Genomic DNA, 25,446 nt, shown 5'->3' on the forward strand with positions numbered 1-25,446 from the left:
GAGATTGACAACCTCTCAATCTAGGATTCAAGTACTTCTATTATTCTTGCTTTATTATTGGAATCATTAGTAGGTATAATCTCTTAATCCCTTTTTAATTATTGCTAATTACTTTCATTTATTCATCATGTTTCATTATGTTAGTATGATTGACAACCTCTCTAGCATGATCAATATGATAATGAGTGAGTAGTCTCTTAGCTAGGGTTTAATGGGTGATTAGGGAAACCCAACATGGGGAATGATTCATGCTTAAATTAATATGCTTTCATATCTTATTTGCTTGCTTGTTTTGATCTTAATACATGCACATGTTATATTTGATGAAATGCTAAGCCTATGAATCCTTGCATTTACTATCATCTTCTATCCCTTCAACTTGACTTGTAAGACATAACCCAACTCGAGTCTTGTTAGACCATGCATGTGTTGAGTAGGAAAGATTAAGTCGACTTGTAGGTGTTGTACAATCTAATCGATTCGGCTCCGGGACCCAAACTTTCCTAGGATTGTAAGATATAACCCAACTCAATCCATCACAACAATAATTGCTTGCTTATAATTTGAGAACATGTTTGTATGATCATATCCCATGAATCCCCTATGAACCCATGACACCCTAGTGCCTTTAATCAATTGTTTACACCCCTTATTTTATTCATCTTACTAGTTTATTTTCATTGCTATTTTAGTTTAGTAACCTTCTACATCAACCCAATTTGTGACACCCCTTAGACACTACTAGTTACAATAGAATTCTCATTTCAATACCCGTCCCTTGGGATCCGACCTTTACTTGCCTCTTTACTAATTGTAGAGTTGTTTGTGAAGTATAAATTGTGTTTTGTATCGACCATTGACCAACGACCACATATGCTTAATTTGTGAAACGAAATGGACTCGATCAGTAGGCCAGGTGTGGCACTGCTGACCTGAATGTCAGGCTTGCCAAGGTGAAGGAGGAGGATTTGTAAGGTAGTGGTGGTCCTGTCTCTAGCAGTGGAGCTGTACCTAACCAACCCATCCATTTGAATGATACTCCTGCTATACTTGTTGAGACTGCTCCACCAACCCAGAAGAGAAAGCATGAAGAGGATGATATTATTGCTCCTATCAGGGAGGTGAAAGTCAGGGTAGATAATATGGACTTTGCTAGGGAAAAGATCCAGGAGTATGCTGCCTCTATCTCTCCTTCAACCCTGTTAATGGATCATATTGAGTCTTCTACCAAGGCTGTTGCCATGGTGGATCACGCTGTCAATCGTGTGACAGATGCTCTTGCATCTCTGGGAGAGGTGGTTTTTCTTTTCTTCCTTCCTGATTTTTCTTCTTGATAGTTCCTTGAGTTATATTGCTGATAGCTTGTTTTTATTTCTCTATTCAGGTTGCGATGTCATGCCTTCTCAATGCTTATCAGTCCACATGACTGGTAGCCAAGGTCAATTCAATTGGCTCCGACTTTGATAAGTTAAAGACTGAGTTTTCTTTTGCTCTGGCAGACTTAGTTGCTGCCAGGGCTGATTTGAAGAGGGTGCAGGCTGAACGTAACGTTGCCAAGCTTGAGGCTGGGTCTAGTAAGCAGTTGCTACATGAGGCGCTAAATAGGAATGAGGAGCTTTGTCTTGAGAAAGATGAATTAGAGGGCAGGCTGGATGATGTTGCCTCCTATTTCTTTATTAAGGACAAAGCTGCTGCTATGTCTGAGCCTTTAGAAGGCCGGGCTAAGTGGGACCCTGAAGCGGAGATGGCTATTGCTGCTGCCAGGTATCCTGACCTGCATAATCTTGGCGAGGATCAGGAGGTTGACTCTCCTGGGGAGCAGGATGCTGAGGATGAAGAGGTTGAGGACGTTGCTGGGGATACTGCTTTCAAGGGAGAGCAGTAATTTTTTAAATATTTCATGTTTTGGCTTGGCCCATCCAGGGGGGATGTCCCTGGAAAGACAATTTGGTATTTTGGTGATACTGGTCAGGGAGGTTATCCCTGGCAGGATATGAATATTTTGATGTCTTTGCCCCAGGGGGTAAGGGCTTTATCTAATTTATGTTTGCATTTTAGGCTTCCTTTTAATCCTGCCAATCTCGTTTCTTCAGGCTTGACGGTCTGTTTTCTTTGAACCTGTTAACCTGTTTAATCATTCAGTCATGTGTAAATTTTCAACCATGTGCAGTTCGAATTCTGTCATGGTTGAAGTGACTGGGAAGCCGGCTTGTCTAGAGGGCTTATGTCCCCTGCATGTCTAGAGGGCTTGGTATTCGGCCTGTCTAGAGGGCTTTTGGACTTGTCGTTAGGATCTCTCGCCTTCTTACCCATCACATTGCTGCGTCCAGCCGTTGTAGAGGTGTGGAGCAAATAGTCAGGTCAAACAATTATTTCATGTCTGATTGGTTCTGTATTTGCCGTATCTGGTGTGGGTTACCAACTACGTTTGGCACGACAGGGTGAACTTTTTTTAAAAATGCAAAAAATAAAGCTGACATATAATAGAGTAGCCCTCAATCATGAAGACTTATTCATGCAATAATAAATCATGTATAATTTTTTAGAATTCAAATATTATGTTTGAGATGTGTATATCATATTAAGGTTGATCATCCAATTTTTACATACAGGGTACACATAGAACATATAAGATAGGCAAGGAGTGTATGCAGAACAAAACTCGTCAAATAGAGGTACTAGATTTTTACCTGATCAGGACAGGATAAAGCTGTTTTATTCTGAAATTTCATATATGAAATAATTTCAAGTGTGTTACATTCCAGGATCTTGGAATCATTTCTCCATCCAGGGTTCGGAGCCTGTATGCTCCTTGTCCGACGATTGAGTCAATTAAATAGGGGCCTTCCCATACCGGGGCTAACTTGCCGGGTAATTTTTCTTTTTTTGTTTGGGAATACTTTTCGTCGGACAAGGTCCCCTTCCCTGAAAACTCTAGCTTTGACATTTTTATTGTAACTTCTCGCTATTGCTTGTTGATACGATGTTATCCTGATTTTAGCAGTGTCTCTCAATTCTTCTGTTAAGGCTAGGATATCTTGCAGCAGGCTATCATTCGTTTCTGTATTATTCAAGCTATATCTTGAAGTTGGTATGCGGATTTCTGCGGGGATATCTGCTTCGCAACCATACACCAAAGAGTAAGGTGTCTGGCCAGTTGATGTCTTTGGAGTTGTCCTGTATGCCCATAGTACTAATGGGAGCTCTTCAGCCCATCTGCCCTGTTTTCTTTTCAGCTTCTTCTTCAGGCAGCTGATGACCAATTTGTTACTTGATTCAGCCTGGCCATTTGCTTTTGGATAGCTAGGGGTTGACGTTACCAGGTTAATATTCCACTCAGCACAAAAGGCTATAGTCTTTTTTCCAACGAACTCTGTGCCATTATCACACACTATTTCTGAAGGAATTCCATACCTACAAAAGATATTTTTCCTGATAAAAGATATTTCTTCCTTCTCAGTGACCTGCCTGAATGAATCAGCTTCTATCCATTTGGAGAAGTAGTCAGCCATGGCTAGCATGAATACTTTATGGCCTAGAGCTACTGGTAACTTTCCTACTATGTCCATGCCTCATTTCATGAATGGCCAAGGTGCAGAAATAGAATATAGTAACTCAGATGGTTGATGAATAATTGGAGCATGTATTTTCCAGGCTTCACATTTTGATGAGTATTCCAGACAGTCAGCCCTCAGGGTTGGCTAGTAATAGTCAGTCCTGAGTATCTTGCTTGCCAGGCTTCTGCCACCTTTGTGGTTGCCACAATATCCATCATGTATCTCTTGGATTACTTGCCCGGCTTCGTGTGGTTCAAGGCATTTCAAATATGGTCCGGCCTGAGATCTTTTAAACAAAGTTTTATTGATAATGAAATAGGTAGAAGCTCTGATTTTAAAGGCTCTGGCCTCATGCCTGTCCTGAGGTTATATGCCTCGCAGGAACCAGTCATAATAAGGTTTAGTTCATGAATTATTGTCAGTATTGAAAGGATTCACTTGTTCAGGCTTGCTAATAGCAGGTTCAAGTAAATGGACTATAGGTGTTTTATCAAAAACAGCAGGGGTAAAATTTGAACCAAGGCTGGCCAGAGCATCAGCCTGGGTATTCAGGTCTCTTGGTATTTACTCAATATCAAATGAATTAAATTTGTCGCAAAGTTTTTTTGGCATATTCTAAATACAAAATCATTTTTTCATCTTTTGCTGTGTAAATTCCTTTAATCTGATTGGCAATTAAAAGTGAGCCAATTTTTATCTTTAAGTTTTGAACACCGAGGTCTAGCCTTACCTTGAGTCCTTCTATGAGGGCTTCATATTCTTCTTCATTATTGGTAGTCTTGAATTCACAACTCACCGCCTGGATTATTATGTCCTCCTGTGGAAATTTTAGCACTAATCCTAACCATGTACCTCGTACATTGAATGCCCCATCTTTGAACAGGGTCCATTCCTGGTATGATGTTTTGTTTTCTAACTGGTTAACTTCCTTGGTCAGGTCTGATTCTAGGTTAGGGGTAAAATCAGCCACAAAGTCTGCTAAGGCCTGTGATTTGACTGTTGTCCTGGGTTCAAAGGTTATATCATAGGTACTAAGCTAGACTGACCATTTGGCCATCCTGCCTGACAGTTCAGGCTTCCGCGGGACAGATTTTATGGGTAGGTTAGTCCTTACTATTATAGGGTGACAGTCAAAGTAGGGGCGTAACTTTGCAAATGACATAATTAAAGCTAAAACATATTTTTTAATTAAGTCATACCTCATTTCAGCGTCTAGTAGACTTTTACTTACATAATAAACAGGGTGTTGCTGACATTCTTGTTCTTTCACCAGAACTGCACTTACTGTTGTGTTGGTTACGGATAGGTATACTGACAGGGGTTCCCCTTTCTCTGGATTGGCCAGTAAAGGTGGAGATGAAAGATATAACTTTAGATCCTGGAAGGATCCTTCATGTTCAGGTGTCCAGTGGAACTGTTTATTTTTCCTGAGAAGGCTGTAAAATGTTTTACACCTCTCAGAGGATCTGGATATGAACCTGTTTAGGGCAGCCACCCTGCCTGTCAGTTTTTGGATGTATTTAACAGACCTGGGTGACTGTAACTCCAGTATAGCTTTGATTTGTTCTGGGATGGCTTCTATACCCCGTTTTGTTACCATATAGCCTAGGAATTTCCCTGTAGAGACTCCAAAGTGGCATTTTGCAGGATTGAGCTTCATGTTACATTTTTTCAAGATTTAGAATGCTATTTCTAAATGTTCCACATGATCTTGTGCATTCTTTGATTTCACCACCATATCATCGATGTAAACTTCCATAATGTCCCCAGTGTGATCTTTAAACATCATGTTGACCAGGCGTTTTTATATTGCCCCTGCATTCTTTAGACCTAATGGCATGATAGTGTAGCAATATATGCCTCCGTCAGTAATGAATGCAGTACTCTCCTGGTCAGCAGGGTGCATCTTTATCTGGTTGAATCCACTAGAAGTATCCACGAATGTTAGCATTTCGTGTCCTGCCGTTGTATCTGCCATGACATCAATGTGTGGTAGAGGGAAGAGATCTTTAGGGCAGGCTTTGTTCAGGTCGCTGTAATCTACACAGACTCTCCATTTGCCATTCTTCTTTTGTACGACAACCACGTTTGCTAGTCATTCAGGGTACATAACTTCCGTGATCGTGCCCATGTCCAGGATTTTATCTACCTCTTCATTGATGATCAGGTTTCTTTCAGGTTTTCGTTTTTTTTGCTGTAGAGGCTTGAAAGATGTGTCAATATTGAGCTTATGAGTGATAACATCCGCACTAATTCTACTTATATCAAAGTGAGACCAAGCAAAACAAGAAGATTTATTTTTGAGAAAACTTACTAAACCAGGCCTGATAGTGTCAGGGGCATCAGACCCAACTAGAACATACCTGGCAGGGTACTCAGAATCAAGAATTACCTGATCCGTTTCCATCTTTGGTGATGCTACTTACATGCTCCTGACAAGGTACTGTAATTGTTATGAAAAGGACTTACCTGCCTTGGAAGGCTTTAAGGCCTCCGTGTAGCATTCATGGGCTGTTTTATGCTCACCTTTAATGGTTGTTATTCCCTATTCTATTGGTATCTTTACACACTGGTGATAGGTTAAGGGAACGGCCTTGACATTGTGGATCCATGGCTTGCCAGGAATGACATTGTAAGAGGACAGGCAGTCACGGATCCCAAATCTTTCATAGGATGCAACGCCTTCAACATAGGTAGCGAGATAGATTTCTCCCAACGTGTTCCTTGTTTCTCCACTGAATCCTACCAAGACGCTTGATTTCTTAGTAATCTGGTCCTCTTTAATTTTCATGGCTTTAAGAACGTCTAGCATGATCAGGTTCACTGAGCTGCCTCCATCTATCAAGATCCTTCTTACATTAGCAGTCCCGATTTGCATGGAGATTATAAGGCTGTCATGATATAGGTCAGGGATGCCTACCAAGTCACAATCACTGAATGTGATGGATGGTAAGTTATGAGGCTTGCAAGGTCACTTTGTCTGAGGAGTCCTGGCTATCTTCATTGCTGCTGAACTGGTCAGGCCACAGATTTCCAATCCACCTGTTTTAGCAGGATTTCCCCTGAATAGATCCGGCTTGATCAAAGAGTAATTTGGGTATCTAGTTCTATAAGTTTGGAATATTATGAGTGAATAACAAGGGAAGAATTAAGTATAAGGAATAACCTTTGTATTATTTTGATAAGCTGAGTACAATCTTGTGTGTGTAGCTGAATATTCAGGAATAAAATGAGAGATAAAGTGTAAATAATCGACTAATAATGAATGTCTTTACAATTGTTAGATTCTGCTATTTATAGTTCTACAAATGCTACCGTTATATTCATCTTCAACGTTTTTCCCAATTGTAGGAGCTGTTGCCGGATTAATAGGGCACGCTCCCTATTAATTCGCTTGACCCGTTCCACTCTCAACCAATCTTCAGCTTTTCCTCTTCTTTCCGTCCTGATTCATAGATGATATAGTTTCATGGTTGGACTTGGTCTTCCTTAAGAATAAGACACGGTTATTGACTCATACAACTGCACTTTTTGTTTATCTTCTTAATCCAGCTTGTTTGAATGCCCCACCAGGCTATTCCGTACTTACTATCAGGCTCTTCTTCCAGGATCTAATAGCCTGCTTATCCTGTAATACTCTTCATCTGTCAAATAGTAGTCAGATTTATCCGGCCCCTGGAGGTCTTAATCAGCCTAGTAGGGTCAGGCTAAGTTAGAGTCAGACCAGGCTAAACTGGGCCTAACAATTGCCCCTTGACATTTTGCTCGTGCTGGATCAGGGGTGAGATGTCAACTTTACCGGGTTAAACAATAAAAAGAATTATATTTACTCAATGACTCTTAGACTCCTAGTTACCGTTAAACACTTGCAACGGCTAATTTGTGTGATGTCACGCTGACAATTTTGTGTTTTCTAGGGTTTTTACACCGTTATTTCTCTCCTATAAATATGGCATTTGCGATGAGTTTGTTCTTCACAAAATTTCTTCCACTTTCCTTGCTCAACTTTCTCTAAAATTCTCCCCTATTTCCCAGGAGTCTTACTCTGCTAACTTATAATTTTTCAATAAGTAAAATTCATCACAATAAATTAAATAATAAAGGATATGGGAGCCAAAAAGCGTCCTGCACCCCAGAAGGCTGCTGCTGAACCTGAACCCAAAGACGTCCAGGAGGAGGAGGTGACTGAAATTGATCCTCCTGCTCGTGCCATAGCTTTTAAATATCAGGATTCTATTTTTTTCTACCCTTCAATCTCTGGATCCTTACTTCCCTGAAGAGAACTTATTGAAAACAAACTATCACAAGGTTTTAAGGGAGAAGAAAATAATTCCTGAGTCGACTGAGGTATGGATTCGTGAGTCTTGTCCAGTCAGAGCTAACTGGGTGTCACCTGGTTGGTTCTGTATTTTTGAATGGGCGTTCAAAGCAGGCTGTAAGTTACCTTTTACTCCCTTAATGATTGACACCATTCGTGCTATGGAAGTATCACCTTTTCAGATTATGCCAATGGTTTGGAAACTTGTTCATTCCATTGAAAATTTATGTGCTAAACACAACCTTGTAATTACTATTAATGATATCAAGGCAATATATCATATGAAAAATCCTGTTGACGGTCGTTTTAATTTGAGAATTAAGTCAAAGATGTCTCCATTAATTACTAACCTAGACTCTGGAGACGATAAAAGCTGGGCGAAGACTTTCCTGTTTATTCGGACTGAGAGTCTGGGCTCAGGCTTTGACTATTTGAGATATCCTCCTTTGGAGAGTGGTACGTTTTCTGTACTCTCAATTTACAATTTATATTTAATGAAAGTAGGGTATATAAATCTTACCTGCATATTTTTGTTTTTGTAATGTTTGTAGCTCCTGACTGGAACCGTGATCCTCTTGACGAGGAGGCTGTTGCAAGGATAGACGCTTTCCTTTCTATTCCTGAGGAAGAGAGGACCTGGCTTGCCAGTCTGGGCAGGGATTTATTGCCCCGGTATATGAAGACCAAGCTGAGTGGGGTTAGAGTACCCAAAGGGAAGCCTAGCTCCACTGCTCTTTTCTGTATGTTTTCTATATGTCTTTATGTTAATTGCTGTCTTCTTATCGCTTCTCATCTGATATTTATGTATACTCTTTATATATTCAGTATTCAGGTCTTCTGCCAGGTTGGCCAGCTTTTCTGCAAAAGATTTAAAGGCTGGGGTGGCCAGGATTGCTGAACAGTCCAAGAGCCAGGAGGCTAGTGGGAGTGACAAGACGCTTGATATTTTGGTTTCTGATGTCCAGCCTCCCCAAGAACCGCCCAGGCTAGTATCACCAGATGTCGTTCAGGTTTCTAAAAGGAGAAGGGAAGATGTTATTCCTGAAGAGGAAGGGGGAGAGAAAGAGCCTATTCAGGCTCAACCAATCAGGAGTATTAGGCAAGTGTCTGCCAGGATTGACGACAAGGATGCTGCCCGGGAACGGATAAATAAATTTTCTGCAAAAATGGGGTGCCAACTTTTGTCTGCTAATACCATTGAGTCTTCTACTAAAGTGGTTTCTATCCTGACTTCTCTTGTGACAAAGGCTGCTGAACTTGTTTCTCAAGCTAAGGAGGTTAGTTGTAAAAGGATGTTTTAATTATTTATGTGCTCTTTGTGTTGCTTTGTATTGGGCTGATTAATTTCGTTTCTTGTAGGGATTGGATGTCGGGTTGGCTACTGCTTGTCAGCTCAGGGATGCCCAGGCCAGGGTTTCTACTCTGGAAGAAAAACTGGATAAGGTTAACCGTGAGCTGCACACATCCAGGGGTAATGAAGTAGTATTTCAATCTCAGCTGGCGACAGCTAGAGAGGCATCCAGGGCTGTTATATTTTGTGAGGTGGCTGCAAAAAATGCTGAGAAGGTTGTCAGGCAAGAGTTGGAGGCTGTCAAGGGAGAGCTGGCTGCGAGAAGCGAGCAATGCAGATCACCGAGGAAGAATGAAGAGCTTGGTGCTGAAAAGGAATTAGTGGAGGCGCGGCTTGCTGATGCCGCTCAGTACTTCTTTGGGAAAGGCCGGGTTGATGCCATGAGGGATCCGGAATCTGACCGGGCTAATTGGGATCCGGACCGGGATGAGACAAGCATTGGACACTCAGTATCCTGATTTGGCCAACATGGGTCAAGAAGAAGAAGTGGATTCTCCTCCTTCCAAGGAAAAATCTGGTGATCAGGAAATGGTGGATGGTTGTGAGTCGGTTACTGGCTCAAATCCTTCTTAGGTTTATGTTTTTCTTCTTTGTTTTGGCCCATCCAGGGGGGATGTTCCTGGAATGGATATTTTAGGTTTAAATTTTTTTTTTTTTTTTGGCCCATCCAGGAGGGATGTCCCTGGAATGGATAATTATTAGGTATGTGGCAAGGCTGGCTATTTTGGATGAATAAATTTTTGGTCTTTGTTGGTTCCTTTTTGTGTTTTGATAAGGTACTTTTGTAGTATTGGATGTCTTACTGGATCTGGCCAGTTATTCGACTGGATCGGGCCAGTTTCTTGTGCTGGATCTGGCCAGTTTATTGTGTTATGGGTGGGGTTGTTGCACATGCCGAGGGCTTATGTCCCCTGCCTGTCTAGAGGGCTTATGACCCATCTATGTTATACAATCCAGGAATAGATTTTCCAGGTTTGTATGTTAAGTTGAGCTCAGTATTTTAAGGCCTGTTTTTGCAACTGAAAGTTGGGTATCAGTTGGATATTGGTGGGGGTGGCCCCCAATCTTTAAGATTTGTTTTAAGTAAAGTGCAGTATATAAAACAAGTATTGAAGATTCTACTTGGTAAAAAGAAATATGAGAATATTGACAAGTACTTGGGCACATCATGGGAGAAATTATATAAGGCATTTATTCATATAATGGCAAGTATCATACACGTAGTTTCATATCAAGCCAGGCAAGAAATGTCAAGGTGAAAATTATACCTGGACTGGGAGATATATTTTATATGTGAAATAGTTTTAAGTGTGAAATATTCCAAGCTCTTGGGATCATTTCGCCGTCCAGGATTTGTAACCTATAAGCTCCCTGGCCGACTATTGAGTCAATCAGGTAGGGACCTTCCCAGGTTGGGGCCAATTTTCCAGCGTTCTTTTCTTTTGTGTTTTGGAAGACTTTCCTGAGGACCAGATCTCCTACCCTGAATACCCTGGCTTTGACAGTCTTGTTGTAGCTTTTCGCAACTCTTTGCTGATATGCTGCCAATCTAATGCTGGCTGCATCTCTTAGCTCTTCTGTTAAGTCCAGGCTGTCCTCCATTAGAGGTATATTGCTTGTTATTGTGTTCAGGCTGCATCTGGCTGATGGAATGTCTACCTCAGCCGGGATTAATGATTCACATCCATAGACCAAGGAGTAGGGGGTTTGGCCTGTGGATGTTTTAGGCGTGGTTCTGTCAGCCCAGAGGACCAGGGAGAGCTCTTCAGCCCATCTGCCTTTCCTTCTTTCTAGCTTCTTCTTTATGCAGCTGATTACTACTTTGTTACTGGACTCTGCCTGACCGTTAGCTTTTGGATATCCTGGTGTGGAGGTTACCAGATTGATGTTCCATTGAGCACAGAAGGCTGCTTTTCTTTTTCCCACGAATTGCGTGCCATTGTCGCATACTATTTCAGAGGGGATGTCATATCTACATATGATGTTGTGTTTGATGAATGCTATGGCATCCTTTTCCTTGACTTGCCTGTATGAATCAGCTTCTATCCACTTGGAGAAGTAATCAGTCATTGCTAGCATGAAAACTTTTTGTCCGGGTGCTTGAGGTAGTTTCCCTACTATATCCATGCCCCACTTCATAAATGACCAGGGTGCGGATATGGAATGTAGTTCCTCAGATGGCTGATGGATATATGGTCCGTGAATCTGACAAGCTTTACATTTAGAGCTAAATTCCAGGCAATCGGCCCTCAAGGTGGGCCAATAATAACCTGTTCTGAGTACTTTGCTTGCCAGACTTCTTCCACCTTTATGATTTCCACAGTATCCATCATGGATTTCTGATAATATCTGCTCAGCTTCTTGTGGCTCTAGGCATCTGAGGTATGGCCCAGCCTGCGATTTCTTAAAAAGCACGTTGTTAATAATAGTATATGAAGCAGCCTTTATTTTTAGTGCTTTGGCATCTTGCTTATTTAGGGGGAGGATTCCTTGTTGTAGCCAGTCATAGTAAGGTTTTGTCCAAGAATTGGCAACATAAATTGGGAAACTTTCATCTTGTTTATTTATTGCAGGTTCTAATAAATGTACGATGGGTATTTTGTCGAAGTCAAGGGGACTGAAGTTGGAACCTAGGCCGGCTAAGGTGTCGGCCTGGGTATTCAAGTCCCTGGAAATTTGGTCAATATTAAAATTGCGGAATTTTGATTTTAAAATTTGAACAATTTCCAAATAAAGCATCATTTTTGAATCTTTTGCAGTATATATTCCGTTTACTTGGTTGGAAATAAGAAGGGAATCAGTACGTACCTTTAGGTTTTGCACACCAAGGTCAATACATACCTTTAATCCAGCTATTAGGGCTTCATATTCTGCCTCATTGTTGGTAGCCTCAAATGCACAGCTTATAGCCTGTACTATCTTATCCCCCTGTGGCGATTTTAGTACTACCCCCAGGCCTGTGCCCCTCATGTTGGCTGCACCATCGACAAATAGGGTCCATTCTAGGTTCGTTTGGTCGCTGGTCAGTTTATTTACTTCTTTTATTAGGTCGGGTTCTAGGGTTGGACTAAAATCAGCCACAAAGTCTGCTAGTGCTTGTGATTTAATTGCTGTCCTTGGCTCAAATGTTATGTTGTATGTGCTCACCGGGATGACCATTTGCACATTCGTCCGGACAATTCTGGCTTCCTAAGTACAGACTTGATAGGAAGATTGGTTCTGACTATTATAGGGTGGCTTTCAAAGTATGGTCTTAATTTTGTGCAACTCATAATTAAAGCTAAAACATATTTTTCAAGCAGGCCATACCTGATCTCTGCATCCAGTAGACTTTTACTTATGTTATAGACAGGGTGTTGTTGTCCGTCTGCTTCTTTGACCAAGACTGCACTGACAGCAGTTTCTGTGACTGACAGGTATACTGTCAGGGGTTCATCTTTGACTGGTTTTTCCAGCAAGGGAGGAGAGGATATATATGTTTTCAGGTCTTCAAAGGCAGCCTGATGATCAGGGGTCCATTGAAGGTCCTTGTTCTTCCTTAGCAGATTATAGAATGATTTGCACCTCTCTGACGATCTTGAAATGAACCTATTCAGGGCTGCTATTCTTCCAGTCAGCTTTTGTATGTCTTTGACCGTCTTTGGTGGTTCTTGCTCCAGGACAGCTTTGATCTGTTCAGGGCTGGCTTCTATTCCTCTTTTTGTCACCATATAGCCCAAGAATTTGCCTGCTGAGACTCCAAAATGGCATTTTTGTGGGTTGAGCTTCATATTGAATTTCTCCAGTATTTGAAAGGCTACTTCCAAGTCTTTGACGAGGTCTTCTGCCTTTTTTTACTTGACTACCATGTCATCTATGTAGACTTCCATGGTATCTCCTATTTGGTCTTTGAACATCATGTTGACTAGCCTTTGATAGGTTGCACCTGCATTCTTTAATCCAAAGGGCATAGCAATAATAACAATATATACCTCTTTCGAATGAAAGTCGTGTGCTTTCTTGATCTGCAGGGTGCATCTTTATTTGATTGAATCCACTGGAGGCATCCATGAATGTTAACATTTCGTGGCCTGTAGTGGCATCCACCATTGCATCGATGTATGGCAGGTGAAATGGATCTTTTGGGCAGGCTTTGTTTAGGTCGGTGTAGTCTACACAGACTCTCCATTTGCCATTTTTCTTTCGGACGACTACTATGTTTGCAAGCCGATCGGGTACATTACTTCCCGATCATTCCCATGTCCAAAAGAGCTTGTCGACTTCTTGGTTGACGATTTCATGCCTTTCTGCAGACAAATTTTCTTCTCTTTTCTTTGTACGGGCTTAAAGGATTTGTCAATATTCAACTTATGAGTTATAATATCAGCAACTATACCAGTCATATCAAAATGTGACCAAGCAAAACAAGACATTTTAGTTTTGAGAAAGCGACCCGATTGGGTCCGACCGAGTCAGTGCATCGACCCTACAAGTACTTTCTGTCGAGGAATTCTGGGTCCAACATGACCTCTCTGTTTCGATCCGTGATTGTGCAATATCTTTTCCCTGACAGGTGACTTTAATTGCTATGCAAGGACTTACGACTTTGAGGATTTCAAAGCCCGAGTGTAACATTCCTGAGCCGTCCTCTGTTCTCCCCTGATGGTGGTTATCCCCCATTCGGTTGGTATTTTCACACATTGATGGTATGTTGATGGGATTGCTTTGACATTCTGGATCCATGGTCTGCCCAGGATTACATTATATGAGGATAGGCAATCCATTACTCTAAATCTTTCATATGAAGCCACGCCTTCCACATAGGTTGGCAGGCTGATTTCTCCCAGGGTGTTCTTTGTTTCTCCACTGAATCCAACCAGGACGTTGGATTTCTTGATGACCTTTCCTTAATCTATCTTCATAGCTTTGAGGATGTCAAGCATCACCAGATTGATTGAACTGCCTCCGTCTATCAAGATTCTTGATACCTTAGCTGTGCCAATTTGTATGGTGATTACCAAGCTGTCATGGTGTAGATCCGATATTCCCTGCAGGTCCGAGTCATCAAAAGTAATAGCAGGCAATGACTTGGACCTTGAAGGGGGCTGAAGTCTGGATTCCCTTGATATTCTTTTGGCAGCTGAGCTGGTCAGACCACAGATTTCTGATCCTCTATTTATGAACTTAACTTCATAGAAGGGGGGAGGAGGAGGAGGAGGATCTCTGCCGTTCCCTGAATCTCTCTTGTTTTGTCCTTCATCTTTGTTCTTTGGCTGATGGATTAAGTCCTTCAAAAAGCCTTTCTTTAGGAGATATGCCACCTATTTCCTGAGTTGGATGCATTCTTCTGTGGTGTGCCCGATGTCCTGATGGAAGTCACACCATCTAGTTGGGTCTTTCTTGGGGTTGTCGAATTTCTTGGGCCATCTGACTGTATCTCCCAGGCTTTCTAGGCGTTTGATTAATCCTGCAGTATTAATAGAGAAGTTATATTCAGGAATAGATGGAAGGCTAGAGAGGTTACCTTTGTGTTCTTGTGCCATGTTGACTTCAGATCGTTCAGGCCTGGAATAGGGTGCTGATCTGGGGTTGCCTCCTTTCTGGTAGGAGCTTTTCCTATTAGTGTGTCCATAGCCTTGCTTTCCTCTGGATGAGTTCGTCCTAAAATTGAGATCTTCTTCCAATCTGACATGCTCTAAGGCGATGGATTGAACAGTGGCAAAGGTTGGGCATGCTTTCTTGGTTAAGTCTGCATAGATGTCAATATCAAGCAGGACTCCTTGCCTGAAGGCTTCTACCGTTGTTTCTTCATCACACCTGGGAATGGCCACCTTCTCTTTGACAAATCTTGCCAGGAATTCTTTGAGAGATTCTTCAGGAAGTTGCTTTACCCTGAACAGGTTACTGGGTCTCTTGGCCATATCTCTACTGCTTGCGAATTGTTGATTGAAAGCATTGATCAATTCTGCAAAATTCTTGATACCTCCATTTGGGAGATTAATGAACCATTGCAATGCTGCTCCGGTCAGGGTTGTACCAAAGCCTTTACACATGCAGACCTGCCTGAGTTCACTGGGTATTGAGGCAGCTAGCATTTTCTGTTTGAATATAGCAATGTGATTTTGTGAATCAGAGGTTCCATCATAAGTTCTCATGGATGGGACGGTGAATTTCTTGAGGACATCAATCTTTGCAATTTCATCTGCAAAGGGCGAGTCAACAAAGCTGTCAATTCCTACTTCAGCCACGGGGTCTGGCACTCCTGGTATATTTTCTATTTTGTTGTGGAGTTTTTGAATTTCCTGAAGCATAGCCATCATTATTGCTGCTTCAGTTTTGTTTGTTTCATCATTGGGAGTGGTACGGGTACCGGATAAGGTATCCTTCTCTGGAGTTCCAAAATTGGAAAAGTCAATGTTTTTGATAATGGATGAGAATGGGGTTCCTGGCTCAAATCTGGTCTTGGAACCTGAAGCCTGATTTTCCAATTTCTTTTTCAGGTCAGACTCAGATTCCTTAAGCCTACTGATTTCTGCTTCTGCTTGGGCTGCCTTCTCTTGGATTGTCTCCAATTCCTTGATCTTGGCTAGGGCAGCCGCTAGTTGTTGTTCTGGGGTTAGTTTCACCATTTTTGTGTGTGAATATTAAATGGAAAATGGTAAAAGGAATTTTTTAATTAAATAACTAGATGCCCCACGGTGGGCGCCAATTGTTTTAGCAGGATTTTCCCTGAACGGATCCGGCTTGATCAAAGAGTAATTTGGGTATCTAGTTCTATAAGTTTGGAATATTATGAGTGAATAACAAGGGAAGAATTAAGTATAAGGAATAACGTTTGTATTAGTTTGATAAGCTGAGTACAATCTTGTGTGTGTAGCTGAATATTCAGGAATAAAATGAGAGATAAAGTGTAAATAATCGACTAATAATGAATGTCTTTACAATTGTTAGATTCTGCTATTTATAGTTCTACAAATGCTACCGTTATATTCATCTTCAACGTTTTTCCCAATTGTAGGAGCTGTTGCCGGATTAATAGGGCACGCTCCCTATTAATTCGCTTGACCCGTTCCACTCTCAACCAATCTTCAGCTTTTCCTCTTCTTTCCGTCCTGATTCATAGATGATATAGTTTCATGGTTGGACTTGGTCTTCCTTGAGAATAGGACACGGTTATTGACTCATACAACTGCACTTTTTGTTTATCTTCTTAATCCAGCTTGTTTGAATGCCCCACCAGGCTATTCCGTACTTACTATCAGGCTCTTCTTCCAGGATCTAATAGCCTGCTTATCCTGTAATACTCTTCATCTGTCAAATAGTAGTCAGATTTGTCCGGCCCCTGGAGGTCTTAATCAGCCTAGTAGGGTCAGGCTAAGTTAGAGTCAGACCAGGCTAAACTGGGCCTAACACCACCATTTATGAATTTTACATTTTAGAGAGAGGGTGGTGTGATACCGTCGTTTTAGTATCAACAATAAATACCTAATACTACTAACAGAAGTCAGCGGTAAGTAGGGTCGATCTCCACAGGGAGGCTAATGCATCAGTCTGTTAACTACGTTTGTCTAGTAACCAATGGGGGGCTTTAAATTTGTTTTCTAAACTACTAAAGATATAAGGTAAGAGAAATAAGGTCAAGAGCAATAAGGGCAAGAAAAACCAGTTATGTGATCAGATAAGGAGAGATATGTCAGGATTTCGGTTCACCATGGCAGTTCACTAACTAAGTCATAAACAGTCCAGACAATCTACTGCAAGAAGGGCAAGAGAAAGGTCCTTCCGGTCCGCTATCCACCCCAGATTACAACTAACTTAACTTCCGTCCTCATTAGGGTAGTCTACTGTTCATAGAAGGTCTGTTCATTCCAATCTTCCGATCTAGGAGCGAATTTAACCAGATTAAAGTTGTTTAGAGGCGCGCACTCGACTAAACATATTACAGTTATATTGCTATGGTCACAGGTTCTCGCAGTCAATCATCTAGCCTATTCACAACATCGTCACTTTACTACCATGGCTCCCTTAATCCTAACATAGGGAGATTTAGCTACACATACTATCGGAATTAACAACAATAACAATAATCATAAATATGCTAATGGAAGACATAATAAAGAGATTAAGAATAAGTATAAATTAAGCAAGTTAATAAAGCAATAGAACGATGATTAAGAGAAACAAAGTATTGAATTAAGATTAAGAGGAAGAGAAAGATTACAAAGTTGAATCCGGAGTAAAGAGAAACAAAGCAGCAGTAATTAAGAATCACAACAGTGTTTTAGAGTATATTAGATATGTTTAAAACCTAATCACGACTTCCTTTATAAATGGAAGTAATTATTAGCATAAAATAAACCTAACACAAATTAAGAAACCCGTGTATAATAGCTAGCCACTCGATCGAGGCATTTTATTCCTCTCGATCGAGTGGTTCTCTAGAAATTCCTTTCGATCGAGCAAAAGCAGCTCTCGATCGAACACTTCCAAATTAGCCCTATTCGATCAAGCACAGAAACTACTCGATCGAACAACTTCATCTGCCAGACTACTCGATCGAGCTATAAAAGCTCTCGATCGAGCATCTTCCACTGAAAACAGCTTGAAACTCGTTTGGTTAGTCTTCCAAGGACTCCTTCACGTCTCCCGAGGTACGACAATCTGCTCCAAAATCTCCATCTCCTCAAAATGCATGCTAAGGAGGACAATTAAGGCACGATTCCACTACTTTAAGGTCCATTTCTGCAATTAAGACAAAACAAACCAAAGTAGCCAATTCGGGGAATTTTGCAATACAAAGCGATGATAAAGACATAGAAATGCGTGCAATAAGAGACTAAAAAGACTATAAAAATTGAAGGTATCATGGTGGAGGAAGACTGCTTTGACACCCTCAATTATTGCGGAAAAGTAAACACGTAATTCTAGAATAAAACTGCATGGATATGTTTGTAATAGGTTCATTATAGTAAAAACCTGTAATTTTTAAAACCTGAACCTGTTATAAAGATATCCAAAAGGGAAGGTGTCAAACATGCAAGGTCCAAAATAAATCTCATGAATGAAACATCGCTAAAGTCGCGGAACAAGTTATACAAACCAAATATGAGAAAGGGAGACATATGTCCCTAAAATGTATGTGACATAAAAAGGGTTTAAGGGTCACAATAAAATAAAACCAGTCTAGGTCCCAAGGTTACTTTGCTCGCTAGCTCGTCCATGTACCCCATATATGCATCACCTACCTGTCATTCGCATTTTATACAAACACGAAAGCCACAATTCAGTGGGGAGTAACTCCGAGTTCTCCCAGCCACGAATTGTCATAATTAATATAACATGTAAACATAAGAATATGAATACGAATCACACAATGCCTTAGCATATAGATGCTAGACAATCGTGCTTATCATGTGAACAACAATATAACAACACATAGTCCTAGCATGTGAATACTAGACCGACTCCTACTACACTATCATGTGAATCACATAACATCCAGGAATCCAAACTCTATCAACCATAGCCAGCTTGCATCTCACCTTCTATGATTCATAGAATCATCAAACAAGAAAGGGCAATATATCAAAGACAGGCATAAGTTCTTAGCACCGTCAATAGTCACTTTATAACTCGAGTCTATACCACGAGGTAGGGAAGGTAATCGAACCGGTATCTTGGCTCAGCGGTTACTATTAAGAAAACATGGCCAAGAGACAACACAACCCTAGCCTAAAATCTGCGCAGACCTAGACATGCGGATACACACCACCGCACCCAAGACCCACAACTTTTTTTAAAACAAAGTGAAGTGAGTACCCTAAGGACACCACCGAAGGGTTGGCTAGTACTTAAGCTGACCCCATACTATCAAAATTAGTACCTGAGGTCATGCCCCAACTTGGATATAAATCCACTAGTCAGGAACACAAAGGCTATTAAGCAGTGAACATATACTCGTCAGAGACTATAAAGACCTATCTATGATGAAGGCCGAAATACTCACCTAGGACCTAGTCCCACTAGTCCCGACTTGAATACTTTAGCCCACACCACACAAGACAAGTAAGACACCCACTTAACCATAAGAGGCAAAGAGTCCAACTTACCAACATAAATGCTAACATTCTATCATGTGAAAGGCTATATAAATGTCTATTCAAAGAACAATCCAACAATATCCTCAATATCAATAATAATCCAAACTCCAATAACCGTTAATTTCATAATTCATGAGAACAAACTAAAATGGCAAAGAGGCAACAAGATCAAGTATAAGGCAACCAATTCATCCAACAACCAACATGTGAAATGATAATTACAATTATCAAGACATAACATGAAATTTCCAATAACAACCAATCTCACCTCAAAGACAAACCCTCGACCCGAGTCCCGACGACGGTCATCGGTCAAATCGAGGTCGATTTGGTTTAAACCTAGCTTGACCAAACTCGTTCGGTCAATCTGCCCACTCGAGTCTTGGCCTACTTTGGCCCAAATTACAAATTTTATCGCTATATTATTCTCATGCTATTTCCAATTTCTATCATGTGAAAAATGAAAGTAAAACATTATCAATCACCTAAACACTTAACAAACAACAAGCACCACATTTACTACTTATGTGACATTAATTCGTCGAGTAACTCGGAATAGTTACCTTAAGCTAGCAAAGAGACAAGCAATAAACTTGAGAAAGCTTCTAAAACCCAAAATTACTCTTCATCTTCAACCACATATGAGCCACCTAAAATAATTATGTGAAAGGACGATATTAACGAATTATCTTTATATAAAATATGAGACGGAAATTAATTTAATTATATTTTAAATAAACCAAACTAGCGTCAAAACAATTTATGGACACGGCTCAAAAGTTATTATGACAACCTCAAACTCGGCCTAACCACCAACTACACATGGCCTCAAACTCGTGACTTAGCTAGGCCACTGCCTAGGCCACGGCCAGGCCATCTTTGCTAAGCTACGACCAGGCCACTGTCTCCAACACTCCACCTAAACAACTACCCATCTCAGCCACTAAAACCCATGCTTGACTGTTCTAAAATCAGCCCACTCAATCACGTTAAAATAGTCCCAAAACCTTGCAACAGAACATCCCAAAACAACCCCACCACAATCCATGAACAACTCTGAAAAACCTGCACAAAGAGACCTCAAAACAGTCCTAAAATAGTCCCTCATCACCACACGAAACAGCCTACTCAACACATTATAGCGGTCCCAAAAATACACAGGAAACCGTCCAACATCAGTCACTCTAACGCCCTAAAAACAGTCCCGAAAGGCACCATTTATCCATCCCAAACTGCCCCAAAACAAACCCTACATGTCAGTATACACCGTCTCAAATATAAAAGACAACAATTAGCACCCAAAACAATCCATACATGTCAGCATACACCGTCTTAAATATACCACTTACTAGCTAGCATCCCAAATGATCCCTAGAGGTCAGTATACACCGTCTCAATCATCTCCACATATCAGTATACACCGTCTCAACTATACAACTGACTAATTAACATCCATAAGGATCCCTATATATAATTATACACCGTCTCAACTATAAAACATACTAACAAATCTTCTACCGCATGTCTATTTTAGTACATACAACCGTCTTATAATAAATAAAGCTGAAAATATAAATGGGTTTGTAAAAATACATAACGAAAATGAATTTTACTTACAACGGATTGACGAGAACGACGAAAGGAGCGCTATGGAACAAAAATAGTTGAAAACGGATAAGGAACGAAGCACCGACGTCGATTAACAGATCAAAATTCAAAGAAAGGTACGAAAAGGAAGGAAAAAGAAGGAAGAAGAAGGAAAGAAGACGTACGTTGTTTATAAATGAGACAATGACTGCTAGCCTCTTTTATTTATTATACGTACGTTTCTTCGTCGTTAAGAAACTTCGATCGTTATTAAAACCGTTTGAGTTAAATTTAACCGATTTAAGTAAAAGTTTCAATAATAAAACGGAATTAATAATAAATAAATTTAATGAGTGAAAATAAAATAAACTCAGCTAGTTAACGTAAATAATACAATATCAGCTTGAATCGGAATTATTAGCGATTTTTACAAAACTAACGCATATTAATAAAAATTGCTAATTTAGTGAAATAAGCTCAAAATAGCTAATTGGACGGTTTTGTTCCCAAAATCCATCTCGGGTTCACTTAAAACAACTTTCATAAGGACTCGTAAAGAAACGGAAATTATTAAATAAATAAACTCGAACTAATTTCAATAAACTCGAACTAACTTTAAATAAACTTATTAATGGTTATTAAAATTAACGTATCAAATTATGATGAAATTAATTAATTAGCTAAGCATATATATATAAATCGTTAAATGATGTAATTAAATTCAAAATAGCAATTAAAATAATTTTATCCATCTTAATAAAATACGGGGTGTTAAAATCACCCCATCTTTTAAAAAGTTTCGTCCTCGAAACTTGAAAGTATAAATGAAAGGTTATAAAAATAAAACTGAAATTGGAATCGGTAACCAAAACATTTAAAAGGTCACTTATCGTAAGAATCAAAATTCTTTCAAAAGTTTCAAATAAAATTTTCCAACGAAACCGATTCTCATCGGAGGAACGGAAGTGTTCTCGTTGCGCATTCAAGAACATCACATTCCAAATCCAAGATAAGGTCAAAGGCAAATCATTTGTATAAATCGAAAATCAAAATACTTTCAGAAACATTAATGAAAAGTTTTCAAATGTATAAGTCTCATTCATGGAACGAAATTGCCCTTGTCGTGCACACAAGAGCGCTAACTTTCCAAGTCAAAGACAAATTTAAAACCGAAAATCACTCGTCGACAAGAGTAGAACAAGTTATTAAACGTTTCTAATAATGAGTTCTAACATCCGATCAACGTTAAAATCAAAAGAAAAGGTAATTTACCAAAATTTTGTTTTGCAAAAAGCCAAAATAGAAATAAAGGTTTCATTTTTAAACCCAATTGGGGGTCAAATCCTTGAAAGTGTAACATTAAACTTTGACAAAAGCATCATAATTAGATCAAAGTGAATAGAAATTGGATAAAATTTACAAAAATCTCAGGTTTAGCAACTCAAAACTATGATAAAGAAGTCTATACTCAAAGAGCAATTATAGAATTAAATCGAATTTTCATTTTTCCAAATCTTTACAAGTAGGGAAAATTTTGTAATAGTAACATAAAATTTTAGCAACGAACCAAAAATGGTAGCTTGAAATATTTAGAAATTGTACAAAAAGGAAAGTAACTTAGATAGCATAAAAACAAAGTATGTTAAGAGAGCTCAAACTTAAGCCACAAGAGAGCTATAATGACTTTCATAGGGTAAAAATTGAAGTCAAAATTACAAGGATGTCAAAGATATAGTTTCACAAGATACGAGTGTCAAATTTAAAGGAGGAGCAAGATGAAGCAAGGAAATGAGGTATGAACGGTAACGCTTATGAACGAGGAGAAATGGAAAATTAAACAACAAAGAAACGCCAGACACTCTTATCTCAAACAACAACATCACTCAAAACGGTTCCGAAAACTTCCTAACAACAAAACTCATAACCACATCACTCCCAAGGTTTTCCTCAATCGCTTATGTTACCTCATCCTAATCTATTCCCTGAAACAAGGTACTCCACTATAAGTGTGATTTCATCGCTCCAAATCCTCAAACATCCAGAAACAACTTTCACAAGCCTAAGGTCAAGGCTTCCAACAAAGATATATTCGTATCCAACTAGTGTCAACTATGGGTTTCTCAAAAAGGTAAACCTTCAATCAAGAATCCCAATACCAAGCTCTAAACTCCAAGAGAAGGTTCCTCAAATATTCCACAAGGTTCTCATTTCAAAACAAGGTAGTAACATACCAACCTCAAAATCTGAAAAATCAATAGGATCTCAAGTTTCTCTATCCTTTTACTTATCAAGGATTCCCAAAAGTGGAACTACACTCAGCTACACTCAGCTACGACATCATCCCATCATCTCAAGTGCTCAATGCGACCTCAAGGTCTATACAACTATAGGGTTAACAAATTCTTCTCAATACTAAATCTCTCTCAACTCAAGAACTCTCAAGAGCCAACTAATAATCCCACATTAGCTTTTCTCATATGGTCATACCCATTATCAAACTCTCATGTCCAAAGTGATTATGGAAGCCAATCACAACTCGACTTACTTAGTCAAGGAACTAGGTATAAGAATCATTAAGTATGTCTCATCACCTTACCTAAGTCTTTCTAACATCACGACTTCTCAAAGCCAGGGTTAAGGGTCAGACACAAACAATCTCCTCAAAAGTCGAATTTTCCAACCCAGGTCAACATTCCTCACAAGAAAGAGTACTATCAAATGGCGTTAAGGGAGGATAAGCAAGGAACAAAAGACAAGTTAGGAGTACAAGCGTAGCTTTTAAAGTAAAACTGAAGGGAGTTTAGAAGGAGGATAAGCACCAAGAGATTAAGAATAAGGCGAGATACAAAAAGAACGAGAAAAATCTTCAAGGAAGTAAAAGCATTCTTCAAAGGTTGAACAAATCTTCAATCCTCAGCAATCGGCACTAAATCTTGATCTTCGTAAAATATAAGTGTCCTTTCAATGGAACGGAGATACTCTTGGCGATCACTCAAGAATATCAATATTCCAATTCAAAGACATAAAAATACATTTTTACACCAACAAATGATAAAACTAATTATCAGACGTCTCCAATAACAAGCTTTAACACTAATTGACGTTAAAACCAGTGAAAAACATTAAAATATTTTCAAAACCTTTAGTTCAAATTTTTTTTTTTTATAATAAGGATAATAACTCCATTAGCTATAGATAAGCTCACGGTCATTGATCCAAGAACGCAACAATTATTAAATGACAATCAACAAACAGGTTAGTTCCTAACAAAGAGCAAACACAAAGAGACTACAACATAAGGTCCTAAGTCTACCCATCTTACCCATCTCTCAAGTTTATTATTTTAAGGTCAAGTTATTTACATTGGGGTGCACAAACGTGCGTCGGGAGCAAATATGCTCTGATACCAACTTTGACACCCTCATTTATTGCGGAAAAGTAAACACGTAATTCTAGAATAAAACTGCATGGATATGTTTGTAATAGGTTCATTATAGTAAAAACCTGTAATTTTTAAAACCTGAACCTGTTATAAAGATATCCAAAAGGGAAGGAGTCAAACATGCAAGGTCCAAAATAAATCTCATGAATGAAACATCGCTAAAGTCGCGAAACAAGTTATACAAACCAAATATGAGAAAGGGAGACATATGTCCCTAAAATGTATGTGACATAAAAAGGGTTTAAGGGTCACAATAAAATAAAACCAGTCTAGGTCCGAAGGTTACTTTGCTCGCTAGCTCGTCCATGTACCCCATATATGCATCACCTACCTGTCATTCGCATTTTATACAAACACGAAAGCCACAATTCAGTGGGGAGTAACTCCGAGTTCTCCCAGCCACGAAATGTCATAATTAATATAACATGTAAACATAAGAATATGAATACGAATCACACAATGCCTTAGCATATAGATGCTAGACAATCGTGCTTATCATGTGAACAACAATATAACAACACATAGTCCTAGCATGTGAATACTAGACCGACTCCTACTACACTATCATGTGAATCACATAACATCCAGGAATCCAAACTCTATCAACCATAGCCGGCTTGCATCTCACCTTCTATGATTCATAGAATCATCAAACAAGAAAGGGCAATATATCAAAGACAGGCATAAGTTCTTAGCACCGTCAATAGTCACTTTGTAACTCGAGTCTATACCACGAGGTAGGGAAGGTAATCGAACCGGTATCTTGGCTCAGCGGTTACTATTAAGAAAACATGGCCAAGAGACAACACAACCCTAGCCTAAAATCTGCGCAGACCTAGACATGCGGATAAACACCACCGCACCCAAGACCCACAACTTTTTTTAAAACAAAGTGAAGTGAGTACCCTAAGGACACCACCGAAGGGTTGGCTAGTACTTAAGCTGACCCCATACTATCAAAATAAGTACCGAGGTCATGCCCCAACTTGGATATAAATCCACTAGTCAGGAACACAAAGGCTATTAAGCGGTGAACATATACTCGTCAGAGACTATAAAGACCTATCTATGATGAAGGCCGAAATACTCACCTAGGACCTAGTCCCATTAGT

General features: G+C 39.7%; 2 protein-coding genes across 2 annotated transcripts; both read right to left on the bottom strand.

The window, feature by feature from the left end:
- Positions 1-2,066: 2,066 nt before the first annotated feature.
- On the bottom strand, positions 2,067-3,569 carry LOC141607811 (uncharacterized). The gene is made up of 4 exons (XM_074427157.1): positions 3,272-3,569; positions 2,901-3,115; positions 2,691-2,720; positions 2,067-2,126 (listed from the first exon to the last, which is right to left on the bottom strand). The coding sequence occupies exons 1-4, from the start codon at positions 3,567-3,569 to the stop codon at positions 2,067-2,069; spliced, it is 603 nt and encodes a 200-aa protein (XP_074283258.1).
- Positions 3,570-6,102: 2,533 nt separating this feature from the next.
- Positions 6,103-6,435, bottom strand: LOC141607813 (uncharacterized). Its single transcript, XM_074427158.1, has one exon. The coding sequence runs from the start codon at positions 6,433-6,435 to the stop codon at positions 6,103-6,105; it is 333 nt and encodes a 110-aa protein (XP_074283259.1).
- Between the last annotated feature and the right edge of the window lie 19,011 nt (positions 6,436-25,446).

The sequence above is a fragment of the Silene latifolia genome, chromosome 10, assembly GCF_048544455.1.
Source record: "Silene latifolia isolate original U9 population chromosome 10, ASM4854445v1, whole genome shotgun sequence".
Lineage (NCBI taxonomy): Eukaryota > Viridiplantae > Streptophyta > Magnoliopsida > Caryophyllales > Caryophyllaceae > Silene > Silene latifolia.